General features: G+C 36.8%; 2 protein-coding genes across 2 annotated transcripts; one reads left to right on the top strand and one right to left on the bottom strand.

Annotated features, from left to right (window-relative positions):
* Window positions 1–6,590: 6,590 nt before the first annotated feature.
* LOC134839288 (N-acyl-phosphatidylethanolamine-hydrolyzing phospholipase D-like) lies at window positions 6,591–8,405 on the bottom strand. Its single transcript, XM_063854788.1, has 2 exons — window positions 7,604–8,405; window positions 6,591–7,107 (listed from the first exon to the last, which is right to left on the bottom strand). Exons 1-2 carry the CDS (start codon window positions 8,376–8,378, stop codon window positions 6,824–6,826), a joined length of 1,059 nt encoding a protein of 352 aa, XP_063710858.1. The 5' UTR covers window positions 8,379–8,405; the 3' UTR covers window positions 6,591–6,823.
* A 179-nt stretch (window positions 8,406–8,584) lies between these two features.
* LOC134839394 (uncharacterized) lies at window positions 8,585–16,963 on the top strand. The gene is made up of 6 exons (XM_063854928.1): window positions 8,585–8,718; window positions 9,727–9,894; window positions 14,906–15,092; window positions 15,404–15,456; window positions 15,729–15,764; window positions 16,130–16,963. Exons 1-6 carry the CDS (start codon window positions 8,709–8,711, stop codon window positions 16,564–16,566), a joined length of 891 nt encoding a protein of 296 aa, XP_063710998.1. The 5' UTR covers window positions 8,585–8,708; the 3' UTR covers window positions 16,567–16,963.
* Window positions 16,964–18,781: the final 1,818 nt, after the last annotated feature.

Raw genomic sequence — 18,781 nt, 5'->3', positions numbered from 1 at the left:
ATCTCCATAGTACCTCGCTAATAGCAAAACCTTCAGACCTTAAGAACAGGAAGACTAACTTTGCTGTCCAAGTAAATGAGATACTCTCCACGGGCCAAATACTCGCCAGAGGTCAAATAGTTAAGAACATGTGACATGTTAGTGCTCTCAACGCAAAACTTACCAAAAACCCAGAGAGAACAAGTAAACCTGTCTAGAGTTAGCGTCTTCCAGTGGTCACACATTCAAGAAAGTGAAAACTGGCGACTAATTCGCAACTTGAACGGATCACGGCCCAAAGAATCCAATCACAACACACAATCCGTTCCAAGTCCTTGACCACACCCTAGTCAATTTCAAACGCTTCTGAAGATAGAGAAATCACCCGCATTGCTACACTTCCCTTACCCGATGTACCCCAGCTTTATATTAAGAAAATTATCCATCGGTAACAATGAACTCATTTAGAGCTCAAATTCATTTTAGAGCACATCCGAACCAAACTGCCCCCACGTACCAAATGAAAATGATTCACCTGAGTCGATCGCAGATCTAATCTATTTGGAAAACGGCTGCCCTACTTCCCCTTTAAAAGCCCCAAAAATCCTATCCGCTCTAAATCATCACCTGGTCTCTCTACTTGGCCCCGATATCGTAAATGTTGAAGAACTATTAAACTCCTCGTCAAAAACATTCAGAACCAAAACTGCTCAAGAATGGCTTCTGCTCTGCACAAAGTCTTAAGCTTTCTAGACAACGCAGCATTGTGAGCAACCGCACGAGGGATAGGACCACGAGGGATAGGACCAACATACGAGCTGTACAGCTTATCACGGCGAACCGCTGTTGTGCCCCTGCTTAAGAACTACATGCCGTTTTTTTATGCTGGTTTAAAAACTACCAGAGTGGTAGACAGGCGAAAACCTTATTTAGCCTACAGTGGAGTTCCATAAGGCAGAGTTATATCTCCCACCCTGTTCTATTACTACTTATATATATAGATTTAACTTAGAATGCTCTTCATCAAAGAGCTAGCAGCACTTTTCTCCCTTGACGCAAATAACTACACACAACGTCAAAATACAGACAACATAATTTCATCTCTGAAACACAACCTAAGTCTAGGACTAAAATTACAAACACTCCGTAGCTATTTTAAACACTGAAAAGTCCACGCAATTGAAGAAAGCAGCAAAGCTCTAGCTAAAAGCCCCCCATGCCGTCACTATCTGGGGCCAAAGTAGGGAAACATTCCTTATTACCCAAATGACCAAACTTATCTTCGAGATCGCCACCCAAGCGTGGTCATACTCAACCACTTCCTCTTCAATCTAAAGATTAGAAGCAAAACAAAATACCGCCGTCTGAAAAGTAACTGAAAGCACTAAATGACTCAAATAAATCACTTATATAATATAAATACCACGTTTTTACCGTAGTCAAGCAAAAGAATCTACCAAAATACTCCCGCATTTTTAACCAAACTAATTGTAATAGCAACACTAGAAACAACAGAGCCTCCCAGACAAACGAAACTAGCGATAAAGCCATAACGCAGCCCGTCTGAATATCTTATCGACCCCAATAAGCACAACAAGAAGAGAATTCAGCCCCAAATCAAGAAAATACTCCCATCACGAGGGGGTTCCAATTACATTGAAACTGCGCCCATACCCCAAAAAAACTCTTATCTTCCCAACTGAGCTCTCACTCAATAAAAAAAAGCTCGTTCCAGCCTCTTCCAACTACTCCCTGGCTACTTACATTTAAAAAACTCTTCAGTAACCATCACCCGAGTGTATCCAATGCATGCCCAGAGATGTAAAAACTTACACTATGATAATCACCTCTTTTAATGTCCGTGATGGTCAGTGAAACGATATTCGTCTCTTTGGCAAATGTTCCGCAGATACGGAATTGGCGTGAGCACACATCACCGTCATACCTTTTACTTGTTTGACGGCTTCGTGATTCAGCGAAATGGACGGCGCAAAAAGAACCAAAGAACACCTCAAATAGTCAAATCGTACCTTTCACTAAGATGCTACTCGACGTAGACTGCAATTTGAGCCTTGGACGGGACAAAGCAACGATCAACCTTCCTCTCCTCTTCAAATACGGATGAACATTCCTCTCAACTGGACAACCAAGCAAACGAATTTCTGTACTAAGAAAAGCTGCACCAACGCGTCAACAATTCCGGACCAGCTTCTTAAACGATACTTTACCGAAAGATGCAAATCCAGTGCCGCCACTCAACGAGGCAACTACAACAGAAACACGACTCATATTTGCATTTCAATGATATCAGCTTTTAATCGTTTGTTTTATTAATGGAGGTTGGTGATGAGACTTAGTAAAACATAGACAAAAAGATTTCCTTGAAAATCTGTGAGAACTGCTTTTCATAAAAAAATTCATATCTGTAAAAATTTTTTATTCATTTTCTAAAATTCTATCATCTTTTTTCATTTTTTTTCTTTTTACCGAAAACAAATTATTGAAGTCATTAAATCAAGACTGAAAGGACTTAATACGATACATCACTCTAACCCATCTGACAATTGTTCTACCTGTTTTCCATTGAACAAAAACAAAAAACACTAAGTTAATCTAAATCTCAGCTAACTCAAATATTCCATCAGAAAGCACTACGTTTCATTTTGAATATTCTGCCAGACCTTTGTCGACTATGAGTTATTGATTGATTACAAACAAAACTGGCAATTTGAAAAACATCACAAGCTGCAGTTCAAAAGTTCCAAATGTCCAAAACTTGCGAAATCTATGTTGAACATAACACTAGACTTTTCCGTTTTTGCACTTGGTTCCAGAGAAGGTGCTTCCAAATAAAAAATCTGGCAATCGCAAGTTTGCAAATGCCTTCAATCCCCCTCAAGAGTGGCAACGCAAACAAAAAACAAGTATTTTTTGGCCAGGGGATGATCAGGACCGGCCTGCACATATCTCATATTACTGTTACCAATTTCAGGAATCTAATCAAACTCAAGACGCAGTGATTGCAAATGCGAACCATGCAAATCTCTGATTTTTCGTTCTCGTTTTAGCAAATTAGGTCACTCCAGCGGCTGGATCTAATGGGGACCTGAACACAACCAAACAACTCCACACATTCCTACCCAAACAGCTAGAAATTACTACTTAAAAACGCTTACGCACCTTTCTTTATGCAACACCACTCATCGAGTCGGCATCTAATCATTCATCCAATTTTACTAGACCATTTTCAACAAACTCACCCTCGCCTGTACACATAATCTTCCGTCTAAACTCCGGAACTACAAATCAACCAAACCGCGTTCCAAAAACAATTATATACCACCATCCCTCCCTCAAGAAATTCAATTTTCTGCATTCCTCAACTTAAAATCGCCACATCTAATACCCCACTAAAAAAACAGAAACTGGCCACGATTCTCCATCGTCCATCAACACTTGTCACACGGTCTCCGCTTATTGCAAAAAATGCAGCCGCATCAGTGGTAAAGCCACGAGCTTGCGTCTACCTAGAGACAAATAAGATCCACATTGCTGCTCTGCAGGAAACCCAGCTCAACTGTAACAACAAAACTCTCATAACATTGACTGTAGCCACGTCACTAGAATTCGAGACCAAAAATATCATCACTACAAATCTTAAAACCTTGGTCAATGAATTTTTACAAGCCTCCGTTATCCTCGTGCACCCATGACTTCCTAAAACCTATAATCCATCCATTAAATGACTCGGAAAGACTATCACTCGGTGACATCAAATATAACACCCCCCTCTGGGAATCCAAAGATTCCGAAGACGATAAAGAATTATTGATAACAGACGAAATAACGAGTTCTACTTATATCCCTTTCAACTCGTAAGAACGAAATGTTCACCCACTTCGAAACAAACCCTGTCACCTGGAATCTCTTTGCATGAAACTATGCCCACAGCACTTTGCTTCCTACTAAACTCTAGTGAATAAGTTGATGAAACCAAGAAACGTAGCTCAGTTCTAAAAACCTTAGCCGGCATTAACTGGGGCCAAGGAATGAAACGCTTCAAATTACGCATGCAGCTTTGATAAGAGTTGTCCTAGAGCACGCTTCCCCAGCAAGCACTAACTCCATCAAAAAGACTACAAACTGTACATAACTTTGCCCTCCTCACTGTAACTGTTCAAAACAAACACAAAATACACCTCTTCCCAATTGCCACCTAAATCACCCCGAAAGACCAATACTCGAGATTATCAACCTCTCGGACAAATTAAATTTGATCAAAATCTACAATGCGTGCCTCCTCATTGACTTGGTCGACCCTACCGACAATTGTTCACAAAAACGGTTTCCATTGACACACTTGACACATGAACATTTTCCATCTCCAAAAAAAGTACTCGTACTCAGTCGAAAACCCAGTTCCGTCCTAGCCCATCTACTCGTCAGCTTCTCTTTTCTACTTGATTCCTACCTCAACAAACCCCTTTGTCCCCAAAGTGCTCTAACACCCCACATGATACCAACAACCTCCTTTTTTGGTTTGGACCAGCCCTCAAGCACATCAGTCCAGCCCGCACGTGATTACCAGTATCGATTCCATGCTCAACCATAGCTTCAGCTATGGAACCATCACCTTTCCTCTGTCTGGTAATTCGCAGATTTGTCAACCAGAACAGCTAGACACGTCACAGTAACTGGAATTGGGCCCCTTTTTACCCAGGGGCAGCCAAGCGGGGCCGCGCTGTGAGATTTGGACTAGACGACGAACCGAACAAGCTTCCAATGAAAGAATTCAAACAAATATAGCTAAGCAATCAACCATCAAAGGAGTACTGTAATAACACGTCAATCATTCCGGACTAAACTTACAAACATCTAAAACAACATCAGAACAACAAGGCAAAATTTTATAAGCTGCCCCTCGCCTCAACTACAACAACAACCAAAGCATTTGAAGGACAATCATAAAACGCAAACAAATCGATTCAGAAGCAAGCGACAACCAGCAAGCCGGAATTTTTTAAACAAATACGTTGAGAAAAAATCCTGCTGTGAATTGAATCATATTTTAAATATCGGCCAAGTTTGGAGCTTTACATCTACACCAACTAATTTATGCAACTTGGCTTTGTGATCTTATTTCTAGACATGCGTGTTTAACATTGAACTAATTTTTCAATAGTGTCCGTAAGTTTCTAAGGGCAAAAATGGCCAACAGACAGTTGGAAAATAGTCAATGCACGCAAGGAAACAGGAAAAAACTATTGACAAGTTTCTTGAAAAAAAACAGTTTGTGATTTTCAATGAAAAAAGGTATGGCCTTAAAGCTCTTTAAACTTCAGGAACAATTAATAGTTGACACATTCTCCATAGAAATTAACCCAATTTGAGCAAAATATAAAAATCGGTACTTTTTTCCGCTGGCAAATCAGAAAATTTAAATCCAGTTACAAAACTACAAATCGGTTACGTTTTATGTGACCTTGACGCTCTTGCTCTTCGATAGTGGAGTTCGCCTTCGTTTCGACAAAAGAAATGAACAGAACTGAAAAATAAATTTAAAGTCAAACTGCAAAAATCAAATTTGAGCGTGAACACGCAAAAACTTTTCTTGAAAAAAAATATCACATATACTGGAGATAAAAGTAACGCAACACGAATAAAAAAACTCTTTTTGAAAGCTCTAATTAACAAATCCGCGCAAGAAAATATGATCTTAAGTTGCATATCTCACAAAAAGAAATAAAAACCTCGAGTACTTCCTGGTATATCCCAGATCAAAACGGTACTAAATTTCTTCCTCTGATGTTTGGGGCTCAATGGTTATCAGATTTCAAGTTTTCTTATGTTTGTAATGAGTCAGTCAAAAAATGTGCTCATAAAGCAGGTGTACTATTGCCATGAGTACTGCTTTCAAAATTTACTAGCTAGACAAGTAGACTGCTATGAACATAAGATTGAAAGCTAATCATAACAAGGATAACCGGTTACTGTGCAAGAAGCATAGAATGTTCCGACCAGGTCTTAAAAAAATTATAAAAATAATTTTCCAATTAGTGTCATTTTTTCGGCTTGGTGTGCTAAATGAATCTGAGCAAAAAAAAGAGCTTAGCCATTTTCGACAAATATGTGAAATATGCATATTGGGAAAAAAATTTGAAGACAAATAACAAGAAAAACCAAATAAATAAAACAATATATTTTTTTCTAAATGATTTGTCAATTTTTGATTCCTATGATGAAGCTAAAAACTCCAAAAACTAACTCCATTAGAGTATAACTAAATTTTCAAGGCTTAAATTAAGCATAAATAAGCTAATGTAAGCCTGCTCACTCGCTCGAATTGAGACAAAAAATCAAAAATTTCAAACCGGTTTTTCTTAACACTGGGAAAACTTTTTGGAAACCTTTTAACGTGGTTCGAATCACGACTAAAAGAGCTTTAATATGATAAATCACTCAACCCTGTCCGACAATTAATTGTGGTAGCTGAATTTGCGTGGAAAACACAAGAAAAAAAAACACCCGAATACAATACAATGTTCCTCCCCATTTTCAATGGTCGGAACAATAACTTCCTATTTACATTTCTCACATTTCGCAAAACTATCCAACGAATTAAAAAATATTTTTCATATTTGAAATCAGCGTTTTAAACAATGAAGCAGCACCAATAAAACAGAAAGTAGAAACAATTGCTATAAAAATTGAAGCAAGATTCACGAAACAATTTGCCTTACTATATACACTTCACAGTTCATATTTTAATTACAATCAATATATTTCTGCAGAAGTGAGTCTAGAATGAAGATGTGAAAACAATCATTCTGTAACTGATTGTTTTTCACAGGAAAAGATGAACAGATTCGCCAATAACTGTCGTGAAAAAATCTTTGTCCGATAAATTTTTCTTTTGCAATTCAGCCTCGAGTTCCCGTCTGGGTCCCAGAAAAGCCTCCCTACCCAATTCGAAGGTGCCCCAGTGAATTCCGACACTTTTCTTAGCTTTAATGTCCTGGTGAATCTGCACTGCTTCAACAGGGTCCACGTGTTGAGCCTTGAGGAAATCTCTAGGATGGTAAGCTCCAATGGGCACAGCTGCCAGGTCTATTGGTCCGTGCACATCTCCTGAAATGAAGTTCATCAGAAACAAAGCTCTTACTTTCCACATTCTTATCTTTATGTTTGAAAACGCACGCGTTTTCCGTAGCATCTATACTCTAAACAAAAACAAATATGAGACGAAAAATTGAGCTGCGTGAAAATATCAATAATCGGTAATTTTTTAGCCTTTTTAAGCGGTGCGAAACTATTCATATTTGAAAACGACTGTTGATTAAGATACAGAAGCTAAACTGCCAATAAACAACAGTGACAATGGACGGGGCGTGAAAATGAAAGAACAAAATTAGGCGAAAATTTCGATAATAAAACGTGTACTTTAGTATTAATATACACTTTTATCAAAGTTTCGACAACTATTAACACTTTTTTCACGTAATACAGTTTTCGCCTTATACAGTCCCACAATGGACGTTTGGTTACTTTCTGTGACTTCATTTCAATTTTTAATTCTGATTTAATTACTGAAACAATATAAGATACATTGAGCAGCTTCACCCACCAATTGTTTTGAATGTCTGACAGTATCCTGTATCCCCTAAGTGCATGAACTTGAAGCGGGGGCCCTTCACTATCCAACTGCCCCATAGGGATTTATTCGTATCGAATGGAGTTCGCTTGGACCAATGTTGGGTAGGTGTGAACACAACTGTGACTCCATCTCTCAGTTTATGTTCATCCCACCAGTCAAGTTCATGAACATTTTCGACCCCTAAATCTGTGAACCATTTTTTCAGCCCTAATCCCACAAACCAGTTCACGCCTGATCCTTGACTTTTATTCAGATCCTTCACAGTGTTCAAATCCAGATGATCATAATGGTTATGACTTATAACTACGATGTCGATTTTGGGTAACTTTTCGACATAGCAAGGCACTTTTCTGAGACGTTTCGGTAACCCTGGTAGTTGGACAGGCGCGCATCGGTCACTGAAAACGGGATCTGTCAAAACCGATATGTTATCAAACTGTACCAAACAGGTAGCATGGCCGAACCACGTGCACCGCATTCCTTCATCTGGAGCACGGGAATTTTCTTCACTTTCACCGTCAAAAGGAATCACAGGAAAATGTTCATCCAGTGATTCTTGGCTTAGATCGGGAACAGAATCATCAATTACTCGCCTCATAGCTAAGAACTTGACTAATTTAAAAGACGTTGATTTGAAATTGAATCCTAGATTTTTCGCTTCTCTGCTCCACGGGTTGAAATAAGTGCCGTCGGCATTTGTGTGGTTTTTTCCATAACCATCACAAAGTTCTTTGTCGGTAGCCATAGTTACCTGAAAATTTTTTTAGTCAAACAGGAAGCTGTGTTGCGGTTCAGTCAATAGACAATTTAAATCAAATGATAAAAAGTATCTAGTTAGCAACCTACAACCTTTCATAAAACAGCTCAAACGCATTCAATTAGAAGCTTCAAGTGAGTTTTTTATTCTGTATAATTACAAAATCGAAACTAAAATAAAGAGATTCGCTGGTGCCCAATTATAAACAAATTAGATAAGTTATTGCTCAATTTGCCTTCGGCTGCCCTTTCATGTTTTTTAGCAGATTGAAAAATCTAAAAATACTTTCAGCAAACACCGAGAAATTCAGTAATTACGATGGGTGCAAGTAAGTATGGTTATATTTTATCACTTTTTCTTGTAACATCCTAGTTTCAACCATACTGGATGTAGAAGTATCTTCAAAATGTTTATTACATTTAAAGAAAATTGGACTTATGCCAGTGTGCTACAAACCAACAAAAACCTGTTTCCGCCCTCGCAGAAAAAGTTTCTAGTTTTTTTCAAAAATTACTCAGGGATGAAGCAGAGCGTCACACCACTTATGATTCAAAAATATATGCCACTGATCTAAAGGCTTAAAAAGCTAACTTCAAAATTTTAGAAAGTATTATAAGATTGAGGCACGACCCAGCCATTTTCTTACACACCAATGATCAATAAAAGCACATTTGACAAACTCAAACCAGACGAAAGAATACTTCGTTAAAATAACGAAAAATCAGATAAGATTATGATTTCAAACGATTTGATTATGGCAAGTGCAAAAAAGAAAAGAATTTTCTTGAACTCAATTAGCAGCACCATTGCATGCATACATCAGACGGATTTCAAATTAGATAGAAAACTGCTTAGAAAATTGATGTTGCGACTAGGACGACAAGACGAATTTTCAGATTGCAAAATGAACAGGTTCTGGCCTGATTCGAATTCGGACCAATGTAGTACCAGAAATGTATTTGAACTTAACATACATCAAGCCATCAAATGATTCAGTGATTCTATTAAACAAGTTGGTTAAGCTGGAAAAAAAAAGACTTCAGTTCCGATTTCATAACGCATGCTAATCGCGAGCATAAAATGTAAAATGACTATTTGAAAAACCGTAGCGCATTTTCTTATTTTTTTTTTTTAAATTTCAAGTTACCAGACCACCCACGATCAATCTTTTCTCTATTAACCTTTGAAACCATAAAGCTCATTCGACAAACTGAAAACAAAAGCCATGAAATCATGTGTGAAAGATAGTAAATATTTTGCAATCAGAGATTTTTTTTATTCCTGGCCGGACTCAAAACCGAGACCTTTGACTTACTTGTAGATTTGGTGCATTTAGAGTCCGCTGAAAAAGAGAACCAAAAGGAGAGCAAGAAGGATGGAGTGCAGACTACCAATTTAGACATTGATGGGAAGAAGGGAGGAACGATGGATGTGGAGGGGGGATCGCCCAGTGATGATGTCAGTCAGAACCACGAACATGAAGCTGAAGAAATCAACGCGAAAGGTAAGTTCGTCAAGTAGCGCTTCTTCCCATTACCCGCAACTTAATAATACTTAAATTTTAATAGCTAAGTTAAGAAAATGAGCCTCATTTCTAAAATTCTGGCCATTTTGAAATCATAGGTTGTCCGAACACCAGTAACTTATCAATGCTTGAGAGAGTCGAAAACGCAGAGGCCGAAAAAAAGGAAAATCCTGTTGAAAAATAATCTGGTATTGAATCAGCGGATAATGGAAAATGTGAATTGATTCGACTCTCGATGACACCTCTTGCAAAGATTGTACAGTTTTTGGGCCATTTCGTTCATACATAACGTGGGTACTTCGTTCGTACTTCCCATAGACTCCAAGGCAAAATTATTTTTTTTTTCATAACTGCCGGCAGACATCTTTTCATCAAAGATTATAAAAATAACATTAAATAGAATATAATCACACATTCAACTGGTGCAGTTCAAAATTGATGGTGAACAGAACTTTCAATAACAGGCCGATTACAATTTTCATGCATGTGATATTCACTGGATTGAATCGATGGGGTGACAAATTAGTTTCAAACAAAGAAAAAGCGGGTAATCACATTCTTTGCGACACAACACAAATACAGCATTACAGGGCAGAGCGTAGAAACAGAGACAGAAGCCAGTAAAACGAAAAAGCATCGCAGAAAAAGTCAAAGCTACAACTACAAAAATTTCATTTGCTTGTATCGAATGACGTTAAACAAAAGGAAAACAAGACGACAAATACAATCACTAGCATTAAAAAGCAGTCAGAATCATTTAACCAGTGGCGACATTGCTTGTGTCGACCCCTATTGAGCAAAAACATACAAAAACCGAGCACTTAAGTTTTGAAATCATATTTTCTATGTCCCAACCATTTCCAAACACAAAAGCATAATAGAGTAATTTTCGTTTCAAGATGACTTAAGCGACACAATATAAGGTGACTTGGTCGCTGTAACATATACCGCAAACATTCAGCGAAAATAAAAACAAGGAAGTAATACAAAAGCAGATCTGGTAAGCTTAGAAAACGAGTTTAAATTAAAACGAAAGTGCTCAAACCAGAAGAAAATATATGCTTTCAAAATTACACTGACTAAAACTTATTAGACAAACGATAGCTCGACAATTCAAGTTTTCGCAGAAAAAAGTTCAAATTCCATGCATATCGAAAAAAATTCGAGGTCGACCAGGACTCGAGCCAGAAACCTTCGGATCCTGATACACGTGCTTTACCATGAGAAGAATTAGAAAGCAGCCTAAAACTTAATGAGGTTTCATAATAAGCGAGTTGAATTTGTAACAGATTTGTAAGAAAAAATATGTTCCCAATAAATAGTGCTGATTTAAATTTACCGGACAAAACGAACAAAATTTGAAATTTCAAACATGTTTTTCTTAAATTGGGCTGAGTTTAGGTGAAAAACTTATGAAGAAAAAACTTGCTTAAAATATTAGCAGAATTAATATGGTGTAATTTGTTGCTTGCTATGTGGAAGTTCGGGCCCAAAATTTTACCCCAAAATGGGTCATTTTGGCTTTTCTTAGTTAATAAAAATTACGCCAAAAATACCCAGTCGATCACAGACATAATTCTATCAAACATATTCTCCAAAAAAAATACGACTTTAGTAAAAACGACCTTCTTTGTCTATCAAACTAAAATAAATTAACTTATACAATGTTTTGGAGAATATACACTTCTTAAATTTTGTTGGGCTACGTAAGGGGCTCGTTTTGATAGAATTATGTCTGAGATCGACTGGGTATTTTTTGATTAAGTAAGAAAAGCCAAAATGAATCATTTTGGGGTAAAATTTTAGGCCCGAATTTCGGATTGCAACAAATTACACCATATTTATTCTGCTAACATTTTAAGCAAGTGTTGTCTTCATAAGTTTTCACCTGAACTCAACCCAATTTGAAAAAACCAAAGGAGTTTTAAAATTAAGTTAAAAATGTTTTGTCCGGTTAATTTGAATCAGCACTGTACGAGTACACTTGCTATAGCAAGTGAAAAAAAATCAAGCTCGATTTCTTTCAGAATGGTAAAATCTGGAAAAAGTCTAATTTCCGATTTAAAAACACATACTCTCGCCAGTTTTAACTCAGAGGCGAAGCTGAGCTTCGCGCTACTTGCCATACAAAATAAGACGCTTAAGACCAAAAGATAAGGTCTCAGACAAAATTTGAAAACAATGACTGAATTCTGTTGAGAAAATCATCAGCGAAAAATCAAGAAAAAACTTTGTGCAAAAGTTATAGAAAACAATTACCCAAAACATAAAAAAGATTTGGATTATATGATTTTGTTTATTTCTCTCTCATAACCAACGGATGGAAATGATAAGAAAAAATAGATCAAAAAACTCCTAGCTACTCTGAAATTTGGCTTAAATGCTTGCAACCAGACAATCTGCGTATCCTACAGGAATAATTGTGGATAAGAAGGGGCCCTATCCGTTATTTGCTATAAAGTAAGATCAGAAAAAAAATCAAGGCAAACGTCTCAAGTAATTGCCGCAAAAAAAATATAAAAATTATGAGCAACACGCGACACATTCTTTCGTTGACGAAAACAGTTAAATCAAAATTGCAATCAAAATCAGTCAATAAAATTTCTGAAAAATTTCGAACTTTTTCGAAAAAACTTTGCCATGAAAATAATCGATTTCACGTGATAACACAAACTGTCTAACATATAACACAAACTAACAAAACCAATTAATGCGAAAACTAATTACAAGTAATTGTAGAACAAAAAAATTACATATCAGAAGCAATGCTTCCTGAAACACTGTTTATGCTAAGTTCTTGCAGAAAGTTTCTTTTCTAACGAAAAATTTTGGCGTGTCTAAAAAAAACAGGAAACCATTAACTACAATTAAACACTTGACAAGGAAGAAAAATCAATAGCAAAATCTAACAATGAAAAACAGAACTAAACACTAGGCTTGTAAGCCGACAAAGATTGGGTCGAAATTATTCAAGCCGAAAGAGAAAATTTTTTAAATTAAAATTATCAGGCCTAGACTCAGTATCCTTTCAATAGTCCTAGAACAGCTGTTGAAAGTGCATAAATAGAGATCCTTAAATTGCAGATCCTGTGCTTCTGCAGGAAAAATTCTAGCAACCAGTTATTTCGACAGCGAGAATTTTTCAAAAAGTTTCTAAAAAAAAGATGTCAAAAATTCAACAGCGTGACTTTCCAATATCACTAACATTTTCTGCAAAAAAAATTCCTGGCCACTAAAGCAGAGAAAAATCCCGAAATCGGGTTTCTTGACTGAACAATTAACCTGAGAATTTGCACGGTAGTTATCGAGTAAATTAAATTAAAAATTAAATTTGTGTAAAAAATTTGGTCTCAGCCGCTTTTTCAGGGGAAATTTTGGAAGACTTTCTATTCATTGACGCCAAAATCTCAGGTTTGGGAGGGTAAAAGAAAACAACAACAAAAAATATGGATCAAATATTCTCTCCACAGTATTTTTCGAAGGCCGTTATAGAGTGGGAATAAAAAAGACTGGGAGAGTATACTGACAGACAGTGAAGTTTGCGGTCTTTCCATTAATGCCCCCTTTTTTGACTAAACAGTGAATAGTTTCTGACAGTGAAAATGAAAAAGTTTTTTGAGCAGACACTAGTTGAGTCGAAAAACAAATATTGATTTCATTAAATTTTTTCAAAAGCTTCAAGTCCAGAAACTACAATGAAAAACAGTTGCAATTACCCCGATACTTGCCTAACTCGAAAAAAATTTCATAACCTGTCAACTAAGCCGAGAAATTTTGAGCAGATAAACGACAGTCCGACAAATCAATTTTACCGGAAAAAACTTTCAATTGAATGCATACTGAAAAAACAAGCTTCGGCCAGTATTTGAATCCCTGACCTTAGGGTGTAAAAGTGACAGCTTTACACCTAGACCAAGAGCAAAGGGAGCTAAAATTAGTTAAGATTAAATAATAAAGTTGAAAAATTGTAAGAAAGTTTATTTACGGGAAAAAAGTCTGGTTCCCAATTAGTATGACAACTTGCTAATTTTCGAATCAATGATCACATGAAATATCTTTTCGATTTCTAGCTCCAAGCATCAATTTTTTCCAGATGACAAACAATAATAGCCTAAACCTTCATCCTCAGCACCGATTGTAAGTTAAACACAGCATTATATTAAGGTAATATAATGAAACTGAATACAGAAATTGACAAAAAAACATGCAACTAAGGCGTTAATGAAGTAATTTTGTAATATATCGCATTAATTTGATAGTGTCAAACATAGCCAACAGATAAATGGAAGTCAGAAAAAAACTGACTTGTTTTTTGAAAACATTTCAACTTTCGAAATTCAAAGATAATATATCGGCTTAAAGCCCTCTAAAATTCAAAAAACATTTTTTTTATTGGCACTTTTTTATAAACTTACTCAATTTGAGAAAACTGAAATATAATTTATAGTTTTTACACCGCTGGGATACCTTAAAATTAATTCCACTTTCGAAACAAAAACCCATCACGTTTTTTCGCGCCATTTTCTCTCGCAATTGGAGAGCGATTTTTGCTTAAGTTTTAGCACATGAAGTTAAATGCAACTAAAAAAAACATATAGGACATTCATAAATGTAATAACATATATGTATGCACATTCTGTAGCCAGAGCATTTTAAGACTTTTCCAAAAAAAATCATCACGACCTTTTTAAGAATCTGCGCTACGTTCGACTCGCAATACCCACAAAGTCACCGAATTGAGAACAGTCCCGTCAAATCCTTAGAAGATGATATACTAAAACGTTTGAATATTCACAGAGAATTATTTATGCTAAGAGAAAAGAATTTTAACATTTGGGAATCTTGAGTTGTGAAATTTTCGTATTTAAATCATCTCAGAAGACCCTGGTCTTGATCGACATCCAGCATCAGAAGACAAGCCAGCTGAAAAAATTTGACAGATAACAAATTTGAGACCATAGTCATAACTTCAACATGTCGTTTTCTTCAGTTTACGGGAACCTGAGTCAATTTGGAATCTATGGCGATGACTTCAAGCCAGACTTGACTCCTATTCCGGCGCATCACACCACAATTATGTGCTTTATCATCTTCGCCATCGGATTTGGGATCACTATGGCTATGCAAGTGTTCATAGTGAAGGATCACACTGATATTACCAAGGCATCTATGAAGAGGTAATTGTCTAAGAAATACTATCAACACCTCACAAATTATGACAGAAAAATAAATTGCTTAAATGACATGTTAAAAAAAACACATTTCAATGCAATCACATTCTCTTCTTTTTCCGAGTTTTTGAAAACAGATCTCTGATCGGTTGTCAACAATTTTAGACTATTTGGAATTCACAGGTTTCAAAGATAGACTACGTATCAGGAGCATAATCACACGTTCGACTATAGATTTTTGCACTTACGAGATGCACATCCACAGAATTACTTAGCGTATTGATTGAACCCACATTTAAAATATTTGTTGATTTCAGCGCCGCAGCTCAGATCGAAGAAATAAACACCGAAGCCATGCTGCTAACTTCAGGTAAGTCAAAAGAATAATCATTTATATTCCAATCAAAACACATCAGACACCAAGAACACTTGACGAAGGCAGAATTTTTTTGCATTTGTCCCGACGACAACTCTCTGTGAAGGGACGCAAACAAAATCTGATTTTTTTTCAAACCTTGTTCTTTTTTGCACAACAGTCTTTGCTAAAGTAACCTGAAAAAAATGTATACTGTTTTTGCCTTACTTTTGTCAGAAACATCCAAATATAACATTTGGTTTTGTTTTTCATGATGCTAATTTTAGGATACGACTCGCTTGTCCGAGGAACCTTCGATGCAGGTAATTGTCAGCTAAATTAATACTCGACCCATCCATTTTCGGACTAGGTTTCCTCATCAAACATTGACAACGAAAACAAGTGTTTCGAAATCTGACTCTTTTTTGTTTAATTGGGACAAGAGCTAAAAGTGCAGGTAGATATTTGAATGTGATAGGAAGATCACTTACAATAGCGATATTCTATGATTTCAACCATGCAAAAATAACAAAACCATAAAAATTGTATGTAGTTCCTAAGCTAAAAGTACGTCAGAGACCTTCGCTTGATTTAGAGTAAGAAAACAATGCAAATGAACTTTTCTTAGCATTCAAAGTCAAACCAATGATCGTTCAAAAAAATCGGTAAAAAAATCGTTATTTTTCAGCCGACAAAGCTGTTTGCGACGGGCTCAATGGGTTTATGTCCCATAAGTATTCGAGGTGTTTCTTTCTGTTGGATCTTGTTTTCTATCAAACCAAAAACCAAGCTAAGGATGCTTGTACCGAGGCTTATTCATCCGCTATATTGACATACCCTCGCTCTGTGAGTGAGATGTACCATATCGGAGACTTCGCTTTATTCACTCTGGGAATCTCTAATGCTAAAATACCGATCAATTTTAACGGAAATACTAACAATGGCAATATGATCACCTCCGGAGACGGAAAGTTTTCTTTTGACTCCTCTTCGCAACTGTATTCTACGTTCCTTGACTGTTTGCTATGTTGCATTGATACTTCCACAGAGAAAAGCATGCATCTAGAAATTTGTGACATGCACCATAGCTTCAGCTACGCTACGTGCTCCTTCGACATCGCATAACCGCTAAGCGCCGATTCATGAAAACAGGTCCTCCTTTCTTTGTTTGCCCTAGTGTGGATTAAATCCTTGCCCTCAAAGAATTTCTGATCGATTTTAAGCACTGAAATAGATTAATAGCAGAATTTCTTTTTCTTAATTTCCATGAACATCTATTTAATTAGTAATCCCTGTTAAATAAAGCAATTCCAGAAACCTTTTCTTACACAGAGGCTAAGCACCACTTGCGATACCAGAAAAAAGCTAGCGTATAGAAAACCAGAAGGACGCTCGCTCACTACAAAAATTTCATACCCCTGTCTTGAAAGATGTTCGATTTTTGGAACGCACCGCGCAACTAAGCCTATATACTTAGCGCAACTAAGCCTACATTACTCCAACTAAGCCTATAAAACAAAGTAACAGGCAATTTCAAATATGAATTTTTTTGTCAGGAAAACATTTGAATCTCAGAATCCCCTCTAGAAGAGGCTCTATTCTGATTAGGGATATTTTTTTAACAAAATTTACATAACGAGATAGAGGGAATTTTAAAAAATTACGAACGTTTTCGCGCATTTGAGCATCATCGAGTTTAAAGGTTTTAAATTTTTATAAAATGATAATCGATCATTGTGACATTCGGCCAGAATGGACGAAAATGCAGTTTCGAATTCGTGGCCGCTGACCTGGAAGATTAACAATTTTAGCAGATTAGCGACGTTATTTGAACGATTAGACGAATCGTGAAGTTCAGACGATTCTGGAATTTTTAATTTTTAAAAAATCGAATGATGTTGTCACACTTCTGAGAAACGGCGAAACAACCATTTTTGTAAAAAAGCAAGAAGAAAAACTAAACAACAATAATTGCGATAGGACTAATGACGAGAAATAACGAGATACAACTGGGAATTATCGCAAAATTTAATTACTTCAGATTAATGCTGATGATGTCTTCTTGACGAAAGCGCTTCAATTTTTATATGGTACCTTGTTATCTTATTTCTAACTGGGAATTATCAGAGACCGCTCCGAGTTGTAACGATTGTGAAATTTTAAATATTTCCCCGGATTCCGGAATCCAGTGGGGTCTCGGGCGGAGAACTCAAACTATTTTATATAAACTTTTAGCTTCCTGGTTATGTCCAAAATTGAATTTATTTAAAATCCAGATTCATTTTCAGATATTGAGAAGATAGGAGTTGAGGGAAAGGGTTGATCCATCTTCGATTGAGATGATGATTTTCATCTACTGAACAAAAACAATAGTAATATAATGAATAGTAGTAGCCCTGTTTTTAGGAGTGACCTCGTGGTCTGGGGATACTGAGACCCAGCCATGAGCTCACTATTCTTGCTTATAATTAAGTTAACTTGAGTGTTTTGACCGAAGCCGAAAGCAGTAACGTTTTTGTCGACCCGATGTGAGGAAAACCACCAAAAGAACTGGCTTTGGCAGAGACGGTGAAAAGTATGTAGAGCTGTGTTTAGCCTGTCGTTTTAATACCTAGTTTTATTTTCCGTCGATATGTACTTCCGGGCGAACGTTAATTAGATGTTTTTATCGCGCTCCTGGGTGTTATTTCTTTTTAACATCATGACCGGCAGAACCGTCAAGAGGCACTCCACGCCGAGCGGATGCTCACGATAACGCCCTTAATTAGGCCCTAACTGCCGGGGCGGAAAGGTAATTCGGAACGCGGAAGTCTTCCGGATCCCCGTGAATAGTTTTTTCACCTAGTTAAGACCGAAAATTCACGAGCCAGGAAGGGTGGAGGTTTTCGCGGCCCCGTCATTTCCTAAGTGGTACGTGACCAAAAACAATTAAAGATATACAAAAAACCAAATAAAAAGTAGTATAGTACCTAAGAAAAAAAACATAAAAACTAACCGAAAAAACCAAAAACAGTAAAAAAAAATAAAATCATTAGAAGTTATCCCCCAAGACGAGATGTGATCCGACCCTCCCATTTATTCAGGCATTTATATCATTCAAGATCGTTAGGATCAATTTTGCGGCCCGTTTGAGGTGCTTGTACTGTAGGGTTATTTGAGTATTTAAGCACGTTAATGCTAAGTTACGCTCAATCCGGAGGGGTCTCGGGATTATAGAAAAAGGCTGAACCGGCAAGCAGTTCAAGGAGCGACAAGGATGGCTCGAGGACAAAAACAATCGACTATTTGGAATCGTTAAAAGTTTTGTATCCCTTTTGGTACAAAAATCAAGATATTACTC

This window comes from Symsagittifera roscoffensis, chromosome 2 (genome assembly GCF_963678635.1).
Source record: "Symsagittifera roscoffensis chromosome 2, txSymRosc1.1, whole genome shotgun sequence".
NCBI lineage: Eukaryota > Metazoa > Xenacoelomorpha > Acoela > Convolutidae > Symsagittifera > Symsagittifera roscoffensis.
This window is presented reverse-complemented; position numbering and strand designations above follow the sequence as displayed.